We start from the raw sequence: 19,388 nt of genomic DNA, 5'->3' as shown, positions 1-19,388 counted from the left end.
CGAAAATTCTTCATAAACATTCCTGGATAAAATTTAAGTGACTTGACATGCTTTGAGGAGTATTTAACTGGACTGCAAAATAAGACAAGAGAACATTTTTTGCAACTTACAGTAATTAAGTTGCTGCTCTTGTAGCTGGCTGACAGACGATATTATAATACAAACCATCAAGCTATCATACAACAAATGACAAGTGAGAAAAATGTTTTGAATGAGTAATAATGGCAGTAGATGTTTGTCTTGTTCTGTCAGTCCAATTACAAGAGCTTGATGGTTTAATTGGTCTTCAGACTGTTAGCCTCTGAACGTCAATAACTTCAGCGTATGATGGATTTTCACCAGTTTGTATATCTCAGTCATGGTGGCTTACCAAATTGAACAAAAATGAGGCAAACCAACCTTCTGTTGGAGATTATGTTTGATGTGCTGGGATGAAACTCTTTCTAAAAATAAATATATGACATCTCTTTATTTACTTATTTGGTCATTTCAGTTCATGTTCTCTCCTGTCGCTTTCTTGTTCACAAAGTGCTTCTTAAACCATTTTAAAAAAGAGTCACTACAAAAGTAAACTCTGTAGAGAAAGGCAGCAATGGAGAGAGCATCAAGAGACAGCAGAATTGTTTAATACCTACACTGCATCCATCTTCCCCCAAAAGGAAAACAGTTCATAGGTTGATAAAAACAAAATAAATAATGCAAGAAGTGGATTGGAGTCAAGGACAGGTAAACAGGTAATGCAGGAACCACTCTAAAGGTGCATATACACTATAGAATTAATGCAGTTTGATACCACTTTAATTGCCATAGCTCAATGCTATGAAATCATTGGAGTTGTGGTTTAGTGAGGCATCAGCACTTTGAAAGAAAAGCTAAAGAACTTGTTAAACTGTAACTTCCACAATTCTGTAACATCGAGTTATAGCAGATAAAATGGTGTCAAAATGCATTAATTCTACAATGTAGATGCACTCCTCATGAATTTCAGTCTCTAGGCCAAATGAAACTAGATTCATGAGTATTACTTGCAGAAGTGATATCATAGAATCATAGAATAATAGAGTTGGAATCATCATCATCCTCATCATCCTCATCATCTTTATTTATACCCCGCCACCATCTCCCCAAGGGACTTGGAACAGCTTACATGAGGCCAAGCCCAACAACACATCAATAAAACAAGAAAACAATAAACCAAAAACAATACAATTAGTATAAATCACATATAAATCACATGGAAGAGACCACATAGCCATCTAGTCCAACCCCCTGCCATGCAGGAAAGCACAATGAAAGTATTCCTGACAGATGGCCATCCAGCCTCTGTTTAAAAGTTTCCAAGGAAGGAGCTTCCACCAGACTCTGAGGCAGAGAATTCCAGTGTTGAACAGCTTGTACGGTCAGGAAGTTCTTCCTAATGTTCAGGTGGAATCTCCTCTCTTGTAATTTGAACCCATTGCTCCGAGTCCTAGTTTCAAGGGCAGCAGAAAACATGCCTGCTCCCTCTTCCTTATGACACTCTTTCACATATGTCTACATGGCTATCATGTGTCCTCTCAACCTTCCTCTTCTGTAGGTTAAACATACCCAGTTCTTTAAGATGCTCCTCACAGGGCATGGTCTCAAGACCTTTGATCATTTTAGTTGCCCTCTTCTGGACAACCTCCAGCTTGTCTATACCTTTTAAACTATGATGCCTAGAATTGTACACAGTATTCCAGGAGTGATCTGACCAAAGCAGAATAGAGGGTCACCATGACTTCCCTCGATTTAGATAAAATACTCCTTTTGATGCAACCCAAAATCCCATTGGATTTTTTAGCTGCTGCATCACACTATTGGCTCATGTTCAACTTGTTGTCCATGAAGACTCTTTCTCACATGAACTGTTGTCGAACCAGGCATCACCCATTCTGTATCTCTGCATTTCAATTTTTCTTCCTAAGTGTAGTAAGTTACATTTGTCCTTATTGAAATTCATTTTGTTAGTTTTGGCCCAGCTGTCTAATCTGTTCATGTCTTTTTGAATTCTGATCCTGTCCTCTGGAGTATTAGCTAACCCTCCCAATTTGGTGTCATCTGCAAATTTGGCCAGCAAGCCCTCTAAAAATTCATCCAAATTATTAATAAAGATGCTGAACTTGGCCCAGGAATGACTTTGGAGCACTCCACTAGTTGCTTCTTTCCAGGATGAAGTGGAACCATTGGTGAGCACCCTTTGGGTTCGATCTCTTAACCAATTACAGATCCACCTAATAGTAGCATTGCCTAGCCCACATTTGAATTGTTTGCTTCTATCAATAGCCTTGTTGGGAATTCTTGGAGAACAGGAGAGGTCCAGACTAGAAGGCGAAAGAAGCCATGGCACTACTGACCAGCCAGTTTGGCAAAAGTACCACAGATGGATTTATTCAACAGCTGCTGAAAGAAATACTGTGATTACTAAAATTCAGCATGGATTTCTCAGAAAGCAAGACATACTGATCTTTTTTCTTTCTTTAGTAGAGTTGCAAACCTAGTAGATTAGGATAATCATAGTTATCCTTTGCAAGGCTCTGACAATATTATTGCAAACAAGGTGGTAAAGTGTGAGCTAGACAATGCTGCTGTTCAGTGAATTTTTTACTTATGGATGGACCAAACCCAAATAATATTTATTTATTTATTTATTTATTATTTATTTACAGCTTTTATATTCCGCCCTTCTCACCCCGCAGGGGACTCAGGGCGGATTACAGTGTACACATATATGGCAAACATTCAATGCCAATTTTGACATACAAACATATACAGACATAGACAGAGGCTATTTAACTTTTTCTGGCTACCAGGGGAGCTGTCGCTTTCATCATCCATCTGCAACACTGATGAAGCACTTCCGCATTCCCCGCATGCTTCCCCGCTGGAATGCTTTGCTGGAGTCTTCATTATGGCCTCATAAATCAGTTAATTTAGCCTTCCACACTTTAAAATGGTACCTTATTTTCCTACTTGACAGATGCAACTGCGCCACAATCCCGGTAATATTCAGCAATGGTTTTTCTTCACCCTATAAAGAAAAGACTAGTGAAATTCCTTAGGGTTCTGTCCTAAGACTGGTGTCATTCAACGTTGTAAAACACCACCATCATAAAAATTAAAGCACCAAGATTATTTACAATATGGCTTTGGTTTATCATGAAACCAACCAAAACTGCCAGTACAATGATGTGTACTTGATCTCAGGATGTCAATTTGAAAATCCCAGTAAGTAAAACAACTGAAAATCCCATTGCTTTGAAACTAATACACATTTGTGTTTTATTTTTAGGACATATTACCATTACACAGTATTTGCTCAACTATTATCCTGGCCTTGATATTGAAAAAAGGAATGTCTTTGGATTTACTGCGCTCATGAAGTCTGCAATGCAAGGCCGCAGCGAATGCGTCAGAGCCTTAATGATGGCAGGTAAAGGGGGTTCGCCACTTCATTATCCTCATTCCCACTGAAGCATAGTAAGACTAATTCACACTGAAGAATATAATATTTCTTACTATTTGGCATGCTTGCTGTTGGTCTAGATGGGGCGGGGGGGGGGGGGGAGAGAGATAAACCATTGTTGTTTACTGTTGCTTTCTACCACTGAATTTCAGAGCTTGCAAACATTACCAAAAATGGCTTGTTGTAAGTCTTTTGGGCTGTATGGCCATGTTCCAGAAGCATTCTCTCCTGACGTTTTGTCTGCATCTCACAATCTATGAGGATGCCTGCCATAGATGCAGGCAAAACAGTAGGAGAGAATGCTTCTGGAACATGGCCATACAGCCTGAAAGACTTACAACAACCCAGTGATTCCAGCCATGAAAGCCTTCAACAATACATTACCGAAAATACTAGCTGTTACTTCTAAGAAAAGTAATTCAATGTACATTACTATGGGTATCACAATTTGTTAGTGATGTGGTATTAATGCATTGCTTTTGAATTGATATTTATACCTTTCTTCCAAATGACTTAAAACACAAGTTTAAAATCACAAGTAAATGTGCTTGAAATTGACTGTCATTACTTAAAAACCATCAAGCAAATAGCACTTCACTTTTAATTTACCATTCCTAAGTAAATTCTTAAGCTAAATTTTGAAATGTGAGTTTCATTTTAAAAAATTAAGTAAATAACATTATTATAGGTAAAACAGTCTAACTGTTTATTATATTATACTTAGTTCTGTCATTTTCTAGGCTGGAAAAGTGCCTTTAAATGCTTACAGGCTGCAATACCTAGAACAGGAGTGGGGAAAAGGTATCCAGTAGGCAGGGACGGCTCAACCCGTTACGCAAAGTAAGCATTTGCAGTATAGCTGATTTTTCCCAGAGGCGCTCTTGGGGAAAAATAGACCTTGACATATTTGAGTTGTAGTTACTGGGATGTATAGTTCACCTACAATCAAAGAGCATTCTGAACTCCACCAATGATGGAATTGAACCAGATATGGCACACAGAACTCCCACGACCAACAGAAAATGTAAATCAGTGATTGGTTGGGGGGCGGGGGGAATACTGTTTGCTTACCATTGAAAATTACCTAGGGCTGCCTCTGCCTCTAGGCCATGTGTAGACTCTCAGCCCTATTATTGTGGTTCTCCCCAAAGGGAAGAAACATTACCTGTGCTCCTTGCCTTCATCTGCCTTTGCCAGTCCTATCAACATGGAGAGAGAGAAAAGGAGGAAGTCTTGGCTTGGCAGGCAGGCAGCTATTTCATGAATCTTAGCCCTTGTTGTTCCACTGATTGTGTGTTTACAAATAACATATTTTTTTCCAAATCAGAGGATACATACTGTATAGGGGAGGTCTGCTGTCCAAGGTCCTGATATGAGTGGAAGCACTGCGGCCATAGTACCTAATGGGGTGTGTGAAAAAGTACAGAATCTGTCTTTTTTTTTGTTTTGAATTTTGGGTGCACCCCACTTTCTGGTGTCCCCCCCCCCAAAACAGACATGGAACTCAGGATTCCAAATTACGAATCCGAACAGCCCCACTCTTAATCTCCTGGAATTTTCCCAAAATCAGAAGTGGGGGGGGGGGGGGCACCTGAAATTTAAAACAAAAATAGACTGAAAACAGAATGGACCTGCACACCCCAGGCATCCAGACTGATAGTGCCACTTCCCCTGTAAATTAAATACATGCATTTGTAACCTGCCTAGGGAATACCTTGCAATAAAAGGTTCAGGAGCCAAATATTGTGGGAAAAGGATGACCTTTGATATCATAATCTTTTGGAAAAGCCTTTTGGAAGTGTGACCTTTTGGAGATTAATTGGCATTCACTACCATTTGGAATGATCATAGCCTTTTTTGTAAAGTATGATCTTCATGATAAGAGCTAAAACTCTTTTGAGTGAATCTTCAGTAGTAAATATCCACTTGGATTTATGCAAGGCAGTTAGGTTTCTCAGCTGTTAGACTGATATACCTGGTTATCTCTTTGAACTGTTAAAAACAAAGATTATGCCAATGCACAAAATATATAGTAGATCTTCAGAAGTGTTATTTCAGTTGCCCAAAAACATCTACTCTCCCATAAAATATATTTGTTTTAAATCATGCTCTCAAGAGACAAAAATAAATAGTCTTCATTAAAAATAACATAGTTGATTTATTTACAAACTTCATGTATTCTTAACAGTTGAAAGTTTACATGGTAAGTTCTCTAAGGTATTCTGTAATAATAATAATAATAATAATAATAATAATAATAGTAATAATATGTTGAAACATTCACACCTAGCTCCAGCAGACAAGAGTCCTTTGTCTCACCCTGGTCATTCCACAGATACATAAACCCATTTTCCTAGTTCCAACAGACCTCACTACCTCTGAGGATGCTTGCCATAGATGCAGGCAAAACGTCAGGAGAGAATGCCTCTAGACCATGGCCATACAGCCCGAAAAATCCTACAACAACCCAATAATAATAATAATAATAATAATAATAATAATAATAATAATCTTTATTTATACCCCGCCACCATCTCCCCCAAAGGGGACTCGGGGTGGCTTACATGAGACCCGGCCCAAATAACAAATTACAATAAAATAAAATACGAATTACAATAAGATAAACAACATCACAATAAAGTACAAAACATATAAGCATAATGAACAATATACACAAAACATGGGGGGGGGGGGACTCAGTAATCCAAACATGATGACAGTGAGCGGGCCGCATGTACATAAAATGATTTTTAAAAACTCAGGATGAGATAAAGGAGCAAAATTATTTGTAAGGGAGAACACGTGGAGAGACAGCGTAATAGACAGACCATTGTATTTGGGGGTGGTGATGTACTCCTAGGACAAGAACGTTGAGGAGAGCAATAGAATAAGATTATGTGACTACTCTCTTCTAGACTCTTCTCTGTCTTATGTTTAATGAGTGGGCCACGGACTCCCAGTGGGCCGTGAGGATGAAAATCTGGTTCACGAGCCTCCTTCCTCTTTATTATTTTATTTTATTTCCACTTCTTTTGCACCACCTGCCACTCCTTCCCTGCCGCTGACCAGCCAGGACCCCTTTGAATGACCATATCAGCTCTAGATTATTAAATATGGCTTTCTGTGAGCGAGTGATGGCAACTACTGGATGGCATATGTTCTGTATTAGAAACTAGAGCTGATGTGGTCTATCCAGGGCAATTTTCTGAATCAACACACCAAATAACCAAACCAAATCTAAACTTGACCAAAAACTGACTCATAAACCTTTTGGTACTAATGTTGGAGCGTGGTCCCTGGTCAAGTGGTTCCTGGTCAAAAAAAGGTTGGGAACCACTGGTTTATAATAATAATAATAATAATCCTTTATTTGTACCCTGCTACCCAGGGGCGGCTCAAACCATTACGCAAAGTAAGCATTCGCAGTATAGTTGATTTTGCCCAGGGGCATTCTTGAGGGGAAAATAGACCTTGACATATGCGAGTTGTAGTTACTGGAATGTATAGTTCACCTAAAATCAAAGAGCATTCTGAACTCCACCAACAATGGAATTGAACCAAATATGGCACACAGAACTCCCATGACGAACAGAAAATATATATCAATGATTGGTTTGGGGGGGGGGGGCACCAAAATACTGTTTCCTTACCGTTGAAAATTACCTAGGGCCGCCTCTGCAGCTATCATCTCCCAAAGGACTCAGTGCGGCTTACAAGAGGTCTAATACATAATGAACATGGACTATACAATACATTACAACACAACACTGACGTCTAAAATAGAGTCTCAGTCTGAATAGTCCCAGAACTGATCACATAGTCTGTAGTCCCTCCCACAACCTAGAGAAAACTGCATACCAATACACACATCAGGCCCGTAGCTAGGATTTCGTTTTGGGAGGGGGGGGGGGCTAAAAAATTTCGGGGGGGGGCTGAGTCTGAGTGAAAGAGGGTCTAGCCTAGCAAACCTTTTGTATCATTACCCCAATACCCCCATGCATATGGGATATATTGAGCATGGTGATCAGATCATGATATGAATAAAAATAACAGTTTAAATAATGCACCAGTAAGGCCTTTTCGTGAACCACCATGAGAATTTGCCTGACACACATATACAACATAGTAAGTGATCTGAATTATATACATAACAAATAACCAGTATAGGAGGCTTGTAGAAAGTTGCTATTTCCAACAAAATATAACATAAAACAGTTCATAAAAATACTAAATGGATGCTAATGGAATTGGAGAGAGCCAAAGCATTGGCAGCGCTGTGATGGGAGGACTGTGTTGCTTTGTCTCAAGGATTCAAAACATATGATTCAAAGCAGGAATCATATGTTTTCTTTAGGAATTTGTTTTCATACACAGTTATTACATCCGTTCATGACTGGACAGATTTGCAAACAATTTTTTTTAAAAAAAAAATTGTGGTTAAAGGATCTACATTCTTTTCCCCTGTTAAAGCTCTTTTTATGATGGAAATTTCTCCCTAGTGATTTCAAGAGTTTCTATAGGCAGAGCACTATAGGCAGGTCACCAGGGAACATGGGCTCATGGCAAAGTGAGACAGATCATTGCTGCTTCTCATTCTCAGGAAGCTGTGAAGATGAGAGTTACTGGCCTAAAATTATATTTAGAAATAATTCATGGATTAACAGATGCTCAGCAATTGCTAGGAATAATGAAGCTTCTAGTATACTAAAGAGGATGAAACAGGGATTTATTGTTGAAAGGTTCGGAAGAAACAGGACTAAGCTCTTCTGGTCCTATTTTGAAAGATGTGAAAGTAACCCTAACCCATTGGAAATCCTAGTGATTACTCATTGCTTTAGCAGATTTCACAGTGCTGTAATTCATGCAGTGAGCTAGAAATATAGGCTCTTATTCAAAGAGCCTGAAAGTCCTAGTCAGGAAGTATGGCTAGCATGCAATAGCACTGTTGCATCATAAAAGGTATAACATATACAGGGTAAATGTATCCCTTGGTTAACAAAAGTTCTGCCAAAAAAAGAAGAAGCTTTTTTTACAACAGCTTTTTATAGAGTCATAGAATCATAGAATCACAGAATCATAGAATCAAAGAGTTGGAAGAGACCTCATGGGTCATCCAGTCCAACCCCTGCCAAGAAGCAGGAATATTGCATTCAAAGCACCCCTGACAGATGGCCATCCAGCCTCTGTTTAAAAGCCTTCAAAGAAGGAGCCTTCACCACACTCCGGGGCAGAGAGTTCCACTGCTGAACGGCTCACAGTCAGGAAGTTCTTCCTAATGTTCAGATAGAATCTCCTTTCTTGTAGTTTGAAGCCATTGTTCTATGTCCTAGTCTCCAGGGAAGCAGAAAACAAGCTTGCTCCCTCCTCCCTATGACTTCCTCTCTTTGAAATAATAAAAGTAGAAAATGGTGAAAGAAAGAAAAAAAAATCTTCCTTGGAAACATTTTGGAAGACATTTTCAAATTGCCTTTAGAAAGTTAGATGTTTTCTTTTAGTTAGACAAAGTATACACTTTTTGAAAACAAGTGCAAAATATGTTCTTTCATTTTACACATGCATAACTGCTTTGGGTCCCCTTCGGGAGAGATAAAGCAGGGTATAAATAATACTACTGCTGCTGCTACTACGACGACGATGACTACTACTACTAATAATAATGATTTTATTTATTTCGTATCAAAAGCATTGCATAAATTAGCATAAAACCGATAAAAATAGAAGGAGTGCAGGTGGCTAAATATCTTTTGACCAAAAACGGGCAACAGCAATGGCATTATCTGTAGCCTCCAACAATTCTTTCTCTGTATTGTCGAAGGCTTTCATGGCCGGAATCACTGGGTTGTTGTAGGGTTTTCCGGGCTATATGGCCATGTTCTGGAGGCAATTTTTCTCCAGACGTTTCGCCTGCATCTATGGCAAGCATCCTCAGAGGTAGTGAGGTTTGTTGGAAGTAGGAAATATATTCACAGATATATAAACCCATTTTTCCTACTTCCAACCGACCTCACTACCTCTGAGGATGCTTGCCATAGATGCAGGCGAAACGTCAGGAGAAAAATTGCCTCCAGAACATGGCCATATAGCCCGGAAAAACCTACAACAACCCAATTCTTTCTCTGTACATGAGGCAGGGCATAGTGGACAAGTATACAGATGCAGAGTTGTATGTTCTGCTCCACAGTCACACAAGGTGTGGGATTCTTTTAGGTAGTGCCATTTTGCCAGGTTGTATTTTGATCTGCCCACTCCACTTCTGAGTCTGTTCAGGGATTACCCATTCTTAGTTTGCACCCAGAGGAAGATCCTCGTGGGGGGCCATCCAGTTGGGATTTCCTGATTTTGCTGCCCAGAGGGATACTCTTGCTGTTGCTGGGGGGACGCCAAGAGGAGTACTAGTTCTCATAAAGCTTTTTCTTGATTTGAGTCTACTGGGAGGAGGCTGGTAGCCATGTTGTGGATGGCTTTCACAGTGTTCAACCTTATTTCACATTTAGCAGCTACTTCCCATCACACATTGGGGGGGGGGCAATGTCATCTAGATTGTAGAGTTTATCAACAGGTGTAGGTTTAAGACATCCTGTGATTATTGTGCATGTTTCATTCAATGCTATATTCACCTGCTTTGCATGGGCAGACATATGTCAAACAGGGCAGGCATACTTGGTAGTTGAGTAAGACAAGGATAGGGCTGATGTTCTTACTAATTTTGGGTTTGCACCCCATGTGCTGCCAGTAAGTTTCCGCAGGATGTTATTGCATGCAGCTACTTTGTGCTTGGTGTTCAAGCAGGGTTTCCTATATGCTAGTGTTCGATCTAAGGTGACACCGTTGTTAATAATAATAATAATAATAATAATAATAATAATAATAAGTGACATTATTATTATAATGATAATAATAATGATACTTTGTTGGAACATGTGGAACTCCTCTCATTTCATGTGGTGTCAGAACCTATCCCTATTCTTTTCAAGTTATTACTGCACTAGTTCCAAAGTTTCTGTGTTAACTGAGTTGTATCTGTGCATCGTACAGTTTCAGAGACACAAAAGACAATTGTACAGGTATTCCCAGGTGGCATATTTTCAAAAACTCTTTTTATGTTGGTCTGTATATATCTGTCATTAACATAATTCAAAGGAAAACCATCTTTTAACCAGCTCGCAGCTGATTTCAAATAAAGATGTCTTCACAAAGAAGGAAGGACAAGATATAACAAAATATGAAAACCATGTTCATTTTTTTGACTCCTTTCTGTACTGGGAATCTTTCCTGACCCAGCTATTAGGAAATCCTCTTATTCTTGTTGGATTCCATGTGTCATTTCCTTGCGTCTGCGAACCAATTTTATGGGGGCATATTGTCATGCTTGCCAGCACAACTCTGTAGACTTTTAATGGATCTGCTATGCTACCAAACTGATATTTTAAAAACATCATTAAAAAGATCATTTGACTTAGAAACCTCAATATTTGCTGATATATCAAAATTATATAATATAGATAATTTGGCAAGACGTGTATCTGTAGTAATTTCATAAAATAATAACAACCCATAACTGATATGTTGTTGTAAGTTTTTCAGGCTGTATGGCCATGTTTCAGAAGCATTCTCTCCTGACGTTTCACCTGCACCTATGGCAGGCATCCTCAGAGGATGTCTGCTATAGATGCAGGTGAAACGTCAGGAGAGAATGCTTCTGGAACATGGCCATACAGCACGAAAAAATTACAACGTAGTGATTCTGGCCATGAAAGCCTTCGACAATACATAACTGGTAGGCCTGCTTATAGTATTTATTTTGGAAAAATAAAAACCCAGTGATGTTTATGACATTAGATTTCTCTTAGGAAAATTAGATCTAGGTTGGAGTAGACACGTTCCTTAAATGATGGCTTGCAGACCTGATGCCATTTGGAATACAAAACAGAATGATGTGTACTTGAAAGGGGGACTTGAATATTCATGTTTGACCCAGGTGGCAACGTATCTAACCTCCTTCATGTTCATGTGAGATTGGCATGAAAGGAATCACAGCAGTAGCTGATAAGTATTTAAAGCAACTCTTATTTCCCAGATAGATTTTCTGAGAGAGAACACAGATGACCCATGAGAAAAATAGGGTTTACTATACCATCAAGGAGTCCCCGGTGACTCAATGGGTTAAACTGCAGGCAACATCAACTGCATTGTCTGTAGCCTCCAACAATTCTTTCTCTGTACATGAGGCAGAGCATAGTGGACAAGCATACAGATGCAGAGTTGGCTGTTCTGCTCAACAATCACACAAGGTGTAGGATTCTTTTAGGGAGTGCCATTTTGCCAGGTGTCTATTGTTCTGCCCATTCCACTTCTGAGTCTGTTCAGAGACTTCCAAGTTGCCCATTCTTGGTTTGCCCCTGGAGGAAGACTCTCATGGGGGGTGGGGGTGGGCATACAACTGGGATTTCCTGGTCTAGCTGCCCAGAGGGATACCCTTGCTGTTGCTGGGGGGATGCCAAGAGGAGTGGTAGTTCTCATAAAGCTTTTCCTTGATTTGATTCTACTGGGAGGGGGCTGGTAGCCATGTAGTGGGTGGCTTTCACCGTGTTCAACCTTATTTCTCTCACATTTAGCAGCAACTTCCCATCACATGTTGGGGGGGGGGCAATGCCAGCTAGCTTCTAGAGTTTATCAACAGGTGTAGGTTTAAGACATCCTGTGATTATTCTGCAATGATCAACTTGTACTGATGCCTTTATACATGGAGATTATCTTTATGTGCTGTTACACAAATTATTCTTAAGAACAGCAAATTGACAATGGAAAATAGATTATTTAAAAAGAGTAAATCATAATTAAAGAAGAAACAGTGGGGAAGCAAACAACTTTCATAATATAGAAAAAGATATCAAAGACTAGATGGAAGTTAACAAGTTTTTTTTCATTTTTCTTCTCTTTTCTTTCTCCCTCTCTATCAATCTCTCTTCTTACTACTTTCTTAACTATAGCAAATGTGTTCTCCCACTTTTGATGAAAAAAATATATTTCTCTTTTAAGCTCTACAAAACTTACCAATAAAAATAATATATATATCTATCTGTCCCCTGCCACACGTTGCTGTGGCCCAGTCTGTTGATCTGGGAAATAAGTAATGAGAAAGTGTTAGTTTCTAATATATGTAGTTTCTTTATGCTTGTGGTTAAACAGTATTTCTTGCTGTTTCTTTGTCAGTGTTGATGTAGAGTGTCAGGTTTGTCCTTCCTTAAGGGTCCCTTTCAAATCTATGATACTATATCTCTTTGTGTGTGAATCATATCTATCTATCTATCTATCTATCTATCTATCTATCTATCTATCTATCTCTGTGGCAGAATGGCTCTTTGTCAGGAGGACTTTGATTACGTTTTCTTACCCTGATGAAGGGAGTTGGATTGGATGGCCTTGAGTATTTTCTGTTGGTCATGGGGGTTCTGTGTGGGAAGATTGCCCCGATTCTGTTGTTCGTGGGGTTCAGAATGCTCTTTGATTGTAGGTGAACTGTGAATCCCAGTGACTACAACTCTCAAATGTCAAGGTCTATTTCCCCCAAACTCCATCTGTGTTCATATTTGGGCTTTTGAGTGCTTGTGCCAAATTTGGTCCAGATCCATCATTGTTTGACTCCACAGTGCTCTCTGGATGTAGGTGAACTACAAGTCCCATACTCAAGGTCAATGCCCACCAAACACTTCCAGTATTTTCTGTTGGTCATGGGAGATCTGTGTGCCAAATTTGGTTCAATTCCATTGTTGATGGAGTTCAGATTGTAGGTGAACTATAAATCCCAGCAACTACATCTCCCAAATGACAAAATCATAATTTTTTGAGTGATGGTCACTCCTTGTATGTATGTATGTATGTATGTATGTGTGTGTATAACACAGCAGATTGCATATTTAGACATGGAGCCCTTGTTTTGGAACTGCTATCTAAAGAAAAGCTGGAAATGTATATATTGGGAGCAGGAGATCATGATGTCCTAGAATGGCGAAAAACAATCAAGTTCTCCAAAATTGTCTAAAATAAACACAAAATGACACATGAAAGAAAAAGTACAAAATACTACATTTTCACGAAGTGTAGAAATGCAACACAGAGGGCAATATCTCAAATGTTGTGTAAGATAAAGCAGTATGCAAAGTGGCTAGAGATAAAGCTGGTAAAAGAGATCCATTGTATCTTCCCATCACTCTTCTGGCTCTTCCTGCTTTTGTGGCAGCAGGGGCTTTTGGATATACCTTTCACTCCCTCTTATTGTACACAGATATAGTCACATGTTAACCTCTTAACCATTCATGAGATTAGCCTAAATCCACAGACTTGAGTTTCAGCCTGCACCATCTGCTTTGGTAGCATTGTCAGGAAACACACACACGACTCTGAATAGCTTTCTTATTTTGTTTTTGCTGGTGCTCTCTTTGTAGGCTGTTGTGTATGCTTTATTTTGCACTCCGTGCCATCACGAGCACTTGAAAAGTGATTGAAAATATTTCTAGAGGATACACACTCAAGAAGTCCTTTGCAGACATAACATTCTCACCATCTTGCCCATGCTCCAGTCTACCCACTTTTGTGAGCTATCCACAATACAGAGTTCATAGTGTATATGAGTAGGGTGGGGATGGCAGGCTGTGCAAGCATGAATGCTCCTTGTTTCTGCAGGATTCATATTCATTTTTCTGTTGGTTATATCTAGCTTCATTGCTTACCCTAACTCTGCATAGAAATTCCTTGATTTAGTTAACACTCTGACATTAAAAATGAATCTAGATATAATGTGAGATGGAGAAAAATGTGATTTGTGTGCCGATGGGCTGTAACAAAAAAAGGAGCTTAAAAATAATGTGAGAAGAGTGCATGGGGTGAAATCATATTTTCTTAGGGGCAAAACACAGAACAGCCAATTATTCATATTCCAATATCATTTTGTATGGTCAGAAAGTAATAACCGTTATTTTGAAATCCAAATATTAAAGATATCTCATACATATTAACAAAAAACCCACATAAAAATGCAATATATACTTTTTCAAAACCCACAGTGAAATACAAGCTCAGCTTGCAGATATTACTTGTGTGATAATGATTGCACATTACAAACATCACTCTAATTTACGATGGCCCTGCCAGTTGGGAAGCTAATAGCATTAACTTAATGCTGTGGTATATCTTGCCCATCTGCTGGATTTCAATACAATTCTCTGCTGGTTATTCAATTTCTTTCTTAAAAATTGCCAGCTGCGCCCGTACCTTGGGAAGTCTGACTTGGCCACGGTAGTCCACGCTCTCGTTACATTCCGTATAGATTACTGCAACACTCTCTACGTGAGGTTGCCTTTGAAGACTGTCCGGAAGCTCCAACTGGTCCAACGGACAGCAGCCAGATTGCTAACTGGAGCGGCTCTCAGGGAACATACAACCCCCCTGTTGTGCCAGCTCCACTGGCTGCCAGTTTGCTACCGGTCACAATTCAAAGTGCTGGTTTTAACCTTTAAAGCCCTAAATGGTTCTGGCCCAACTTACCTGTCCGAACGTATCTCCCCTTACGAACCATTTAGAATTTTGAGATCGTCCGGAGAGGCTCTGCTCTCGGTTCGTCACGGGTACATTTGGTGGGGACGAGAGACAGGGCCTTCTCAGCAGTGGCCCCCCGGCTATGGAACGCTTTCCCTAGAGAGATTGGATCTGCTCCTTCCCTTTTAACGTTTCGGAAGCAAGTCAAAATGTGGCTGTTTGAGCAAGCGTTCACAAACACAGAGTAACAGATATGGATAAATGATATAGGAATTCGATAATTGACGATGGAATTGGACAATGCTTTACAATAAGGAGATTTATTTGTCGTGTCAGAGCAACCAGTCCATTATATTACATTTCTAACAGAACAAAGCAAACAAACAGAAAAATACAAAACTTGTGAGTTTGGTAGTTGGTTAAATGCCCTTTGACTAGTATCTGGCCACCTGGAGTGCCTCCGGTGTTGCCGCAAGAAGGTCCTCCATTGTGCATGTGGCTGGGCTCATGTTGCATTGCAGCAGGTGGTCAGTGGTTTGCTCTTCTCCACACTCACGTGCCGAGGATTCCACTTTGTAGCCCCATTTCTGAAGGTTGGCTCTGCATCTCGTGGTGCCAGAGTGCAGTCTGTTCAGCGCCTTCCAAGTTGCCCAGTCTTCTGTGTGCCCAGGAGGGAGTTTCTCATTTGGTATCAGCCATTGGTTGAGGTTCTAGATTTGAGCCTGCCACTTTTGGACTCTCGCTTGCTGAGGTGTTCCAGCGAGTGTCTCTGTAGATCTTAGAAAACTATGTCTAGATTTAAGTCGTTGACGTGCTGGCTTATACCCAAACAGGGAATGAGCTGGAGATGTCTCTACCTTGGTCCTTTCACTATTGGCTGCCGCTTCCCGGCGGATGTCAGGTGGTGCAATACCGGCTAAGCAGTGTAATTTCTCCAGTGGTGTAGGGCGCAGACACCCCGTGATAATGCGGTATGTCTCATTAAGAGCCACATCCACTGTTTTAGTGTGGTGAGATGTGTTCCACACTAGGCATGCATACTCAGCAGCGTAGCACAGCGCAAGGGCAGATGTCTTCACTGTATCTGGTTGTGATCCCCAATGAGATGCCAATGATGTTATTTTTATTGCTGTTGTGGTTTATGTAATTGTAATGTTTTTAATTTTGTTGTGATACTATGTATACCGTTTTGTTAGAAACCGCTGATATGGCTGAGAAAGGCGGTATCCAAATACAGTAAATAAATAAATAAATAAATAAATATGTCATAGCCCGTGTGATATAAGATACTACTAATAAATTCATGATGCACATGATTTGGCAGATACATTATGATCTCTCACACTTTTCACAACTAACTTTATCTCTCTCTTCTTTGAGGGGCAAACATCAACGCCACGGACCCAGGCCGTGGGTTCAATTCTCAGGAATGGGCATGTTTCACTGGAAGAATAGAAGCTGCCTACCTTATGCAGAGACTTATGGACAAGCCATCTGCAGAACAGTTTTGTGACCACTATGAGCTAGAATGGCCAAAGATGAAGGAGCTTCTTGCCAAGGCCGCAGAGCGGAAAACCTGTTTGCAAAGGATCTCGGAAGGCGTGCGGTCCGTAGTCGGTTACAAAGCTCCCCAGGGCCCCGAAGAAGATGGTGTACTTGATCATATGGTCAGAGTGACAACAGGAATGAGAAGCTCTTTTGTTGCCATAGCTTGCAGGACTGTGTGCCCTGGTAGCCCACCAGGACTAGGAAAGCGCAGGCCTGCGGTCCAAGAAATCCTTCGGAAACAACGAGCCAAGGAAATCCGATCTTTAGAGAACACGGAACATTTTACCAGCTATGAGAGACTGTTTCAGAACTCCAGAGTCACATTAGTCACCAAAAAGAAGGAGCGACGAGCCAGCCTGCAGCCTTTCAATCTCAATGTACCCCAGGTGAACATTGTGGTCCCGAGGAAATCCAGCCTGTTGCCTCTGCACTTGCTGAGGAGGAGCAGTGTGCGCCCTGGATTTGTCATCCCCAAAGTTCGCGTCAACAAGGCGCCTCCACCGACTTTCCACCCAGAGAAGGTGAGACGGAAAAGTAGTGCCAGCGATGGGACATACTTGGAAATTCCCAAATGGAGGTATAAAGAGCTGAAAGAAGAAAGGAAGAAAGCAGAGGAAGAGGAAAAGAAAAAAGCAGAAGAAGCTCAGAAACAGAAGCAAAAGTCTCCTCAGAAAAGCAAAACTTGACACCTGTGGTATTGCTGTGACTCTAGTCTAGACTTACACACACAGGCCAACAAGTTGTGCAGGGAAAACTGTGCGACATAATTACTTAAGAGGAGCCAGGAACATTGTTCCAAAGTGCAACTGATACATTAAGGAATGGCTAAGAAGTATAAGCAGAGAGTTAGGGAATATATGAGCAGCTTTAAAATGTAGAAAATATGGCGTTTAATAGATTGTAAATCTATTGTAAAGCAGCCATCTTCACAAAAGAGGAAAAGGGATAATTGGAATAAAGGGATAATGGGATTTAAAAAAACCGAGAGACAGAAAGATGTCCTAGAAATTAGACTAGCCATAAAATAAAAATTGGGCAATAGCATATGCTTGCAAGGGAATTTCTGAATTGCTACCGTAAGTTAATTTTTTTAAAAAAAATAGATTACATAAAGGAAGACAGCCTACAGGTTTTATGTGACTGTATTGTAAAAAAAAAGAGTGAAAATAAAGGGCTTCGGTTTGCTCTCCGCCTATCAGATTACTCAGATACAATACTGAACCCTTCCTAAAGAATGCAAACATCTCAGGGTATTTTCCAGAAGAATATTAACTTACTGATAAACATTGTAAATAACATTTTGATTACGAGATATAGAATGACTAGAAATGATACTTGATATATTTCCTACTAATGAATGAGATTTTATTGTTGAGGGTTGTACAAAGGGGGCTAATTCTGCAACTCTCAGATGGATCCTCCCTAAATCATTTTCTATGCTATGTTTAATTTGTATCACGTTTTAAATCTGAGCTTCCTCCCTTGAAACCTTGGAACATTTTGTACTCAGGAATCGGGTTGACACTACCATTGCCTAGTTAAGCTTGGAAAAAATTACAAGCATTTCACCTGATTATTTAATTTAGGTCCTATGTTTTTCTCATTTTAGTGGGTCCCAAGTAGGCTCAAATTCAGCTAAAAATAGCAAGGAAGTGCTGTATATTCTCATGTATAATTTGACCTCCTGTAACAGTCAAGGGCTGATTTTGGGGCCAAAAAGATGGATTTTGATGTCTATGTTATTATATTTTTTTGCTAAGAGTTAAGGTATAGTACTTACATTGATCCATGGATAATATGACTAGGTGTTTTGACTAAAAATTCTACACTTATACATGCGTATATACGAGGGGTATTTTTTTAAGTAAGTTCAATTTTGTTGTAGACACTAGTAGTTCACGCACCTACCGCAACGAGCGCATGCGTCGTGTACCGGCATGCCTCGGGAACAACTGTGCTCAGTTTCCGCTCCGTAGCTAACCTGTACGGTTCTGTTCTGTGCTTTAAAAATGTTTAAGACTATCAACTCACCCTCCGCATGTGAGGTTCGCTCAGTGATACGGTTTTTGTCAGCAAGGAACCTGCCTGTTGCAAAATTTCATCGACAGATTTGTGAAGTGTACGGTGATGCTGTTATGAGTGAAAGCAAAGTGCGTAAGTGGGTACAACAATTCAAAGATGGCCGTGACAACATCCATTATGAGGACCGCTCCAGTCGCCCTTCCTTGATTACAGACAATTTGATTTGATCGCACACTCAAATCTTTGGTTTTTGTGGTCCTCTGTTAGGACTTTCGGGACCCAATGGGAGCACAGTTTCCTAAACTTTAGGTGTTCAGAAACAACGTTGTAAAGCACTGATCTCGTCACGTCAGGAAATTCGTTTAAGAGACCTGTTATTGTGAAGTGTGTATAGTGCTTCATCTGAAGCCACCAAATCACCTGTAATCACCAAATCACGTTGTCACGGCCATCTTTGAATTGTCGTACCCACTTACGCACTTTGCTTTCACTCATAACAGTATCACCGTACACTTCACAAATCTGTCAAATTTCTTCAGCAGGCAGGTTCCTTGTTGACAAAAACCGTATCACTGAGCGAACCTCACATGCGGAGGGCGAGTTGATAGTTGATAGGGCGAGTTGACATTTTTAAAGCACATAACAGAACCGTACAAGTTAGCTACGGAGCACAGTTGTTCCCGAGGCATGCCGGTACACAACGCACGCGCTCATTGTGGTATGCGCGTGAACTACTCGTGTCTACAACAAAACGGACCTTACTTAAAAAATACCCCTTGTACATGTAAGAAAAATCAAC

The 19,388-nt window shown here is 40.2% G+C and overlaps 1 protein-coding gene across 1 annotated transcript in view; it reads left to right on the top strand.

Annotated features, from left to right (window-relative positions):
• Nucleotides 1–18,422, top strand: part of ANKRD33B (ankyrin repeat domain 33B) — a 66,549-nt gene extending 48,127 nt beyond the window's left edge. Inside the window, exons 3-4 of the mRNA XM_060774649.2 lie at nt 3,311–3,451; nt 16,400–18,422. Coding sequence (XP_060630632.2) covers nt 3,311–3,451; nt 16,400–17,253 — 995 coding nt within the window. The 3' untranslated portion in view covers nt 17,254–18,422. The remainder of the gene's footprint in view (nt 1–3,310; nt 3,452–16,399) is intronic.
• The last annotated feature ends 966 nt before the right edge of the window (nt 18,423–19,388 follow it).

Source organism: Anolis sagrei, chromosome 4 (assembly GCF_037176765.1).
Source record: "Anolis sagrei isolate rAnoSag1 chromosome 4, rAnoSag1.mat, whole genome shotgun sequence".
NCBI classification, from domain to species: Eukaryota; Metazoa; Chordata; class Lepidosauria; order Squamata; family Dactyloidae; genus Anolis; species Anolis sagrei.
Note: the sequence above shows the minus strand (reverse complement) of the source record. Positions and strands in the feature narration are given on the sequence as shown.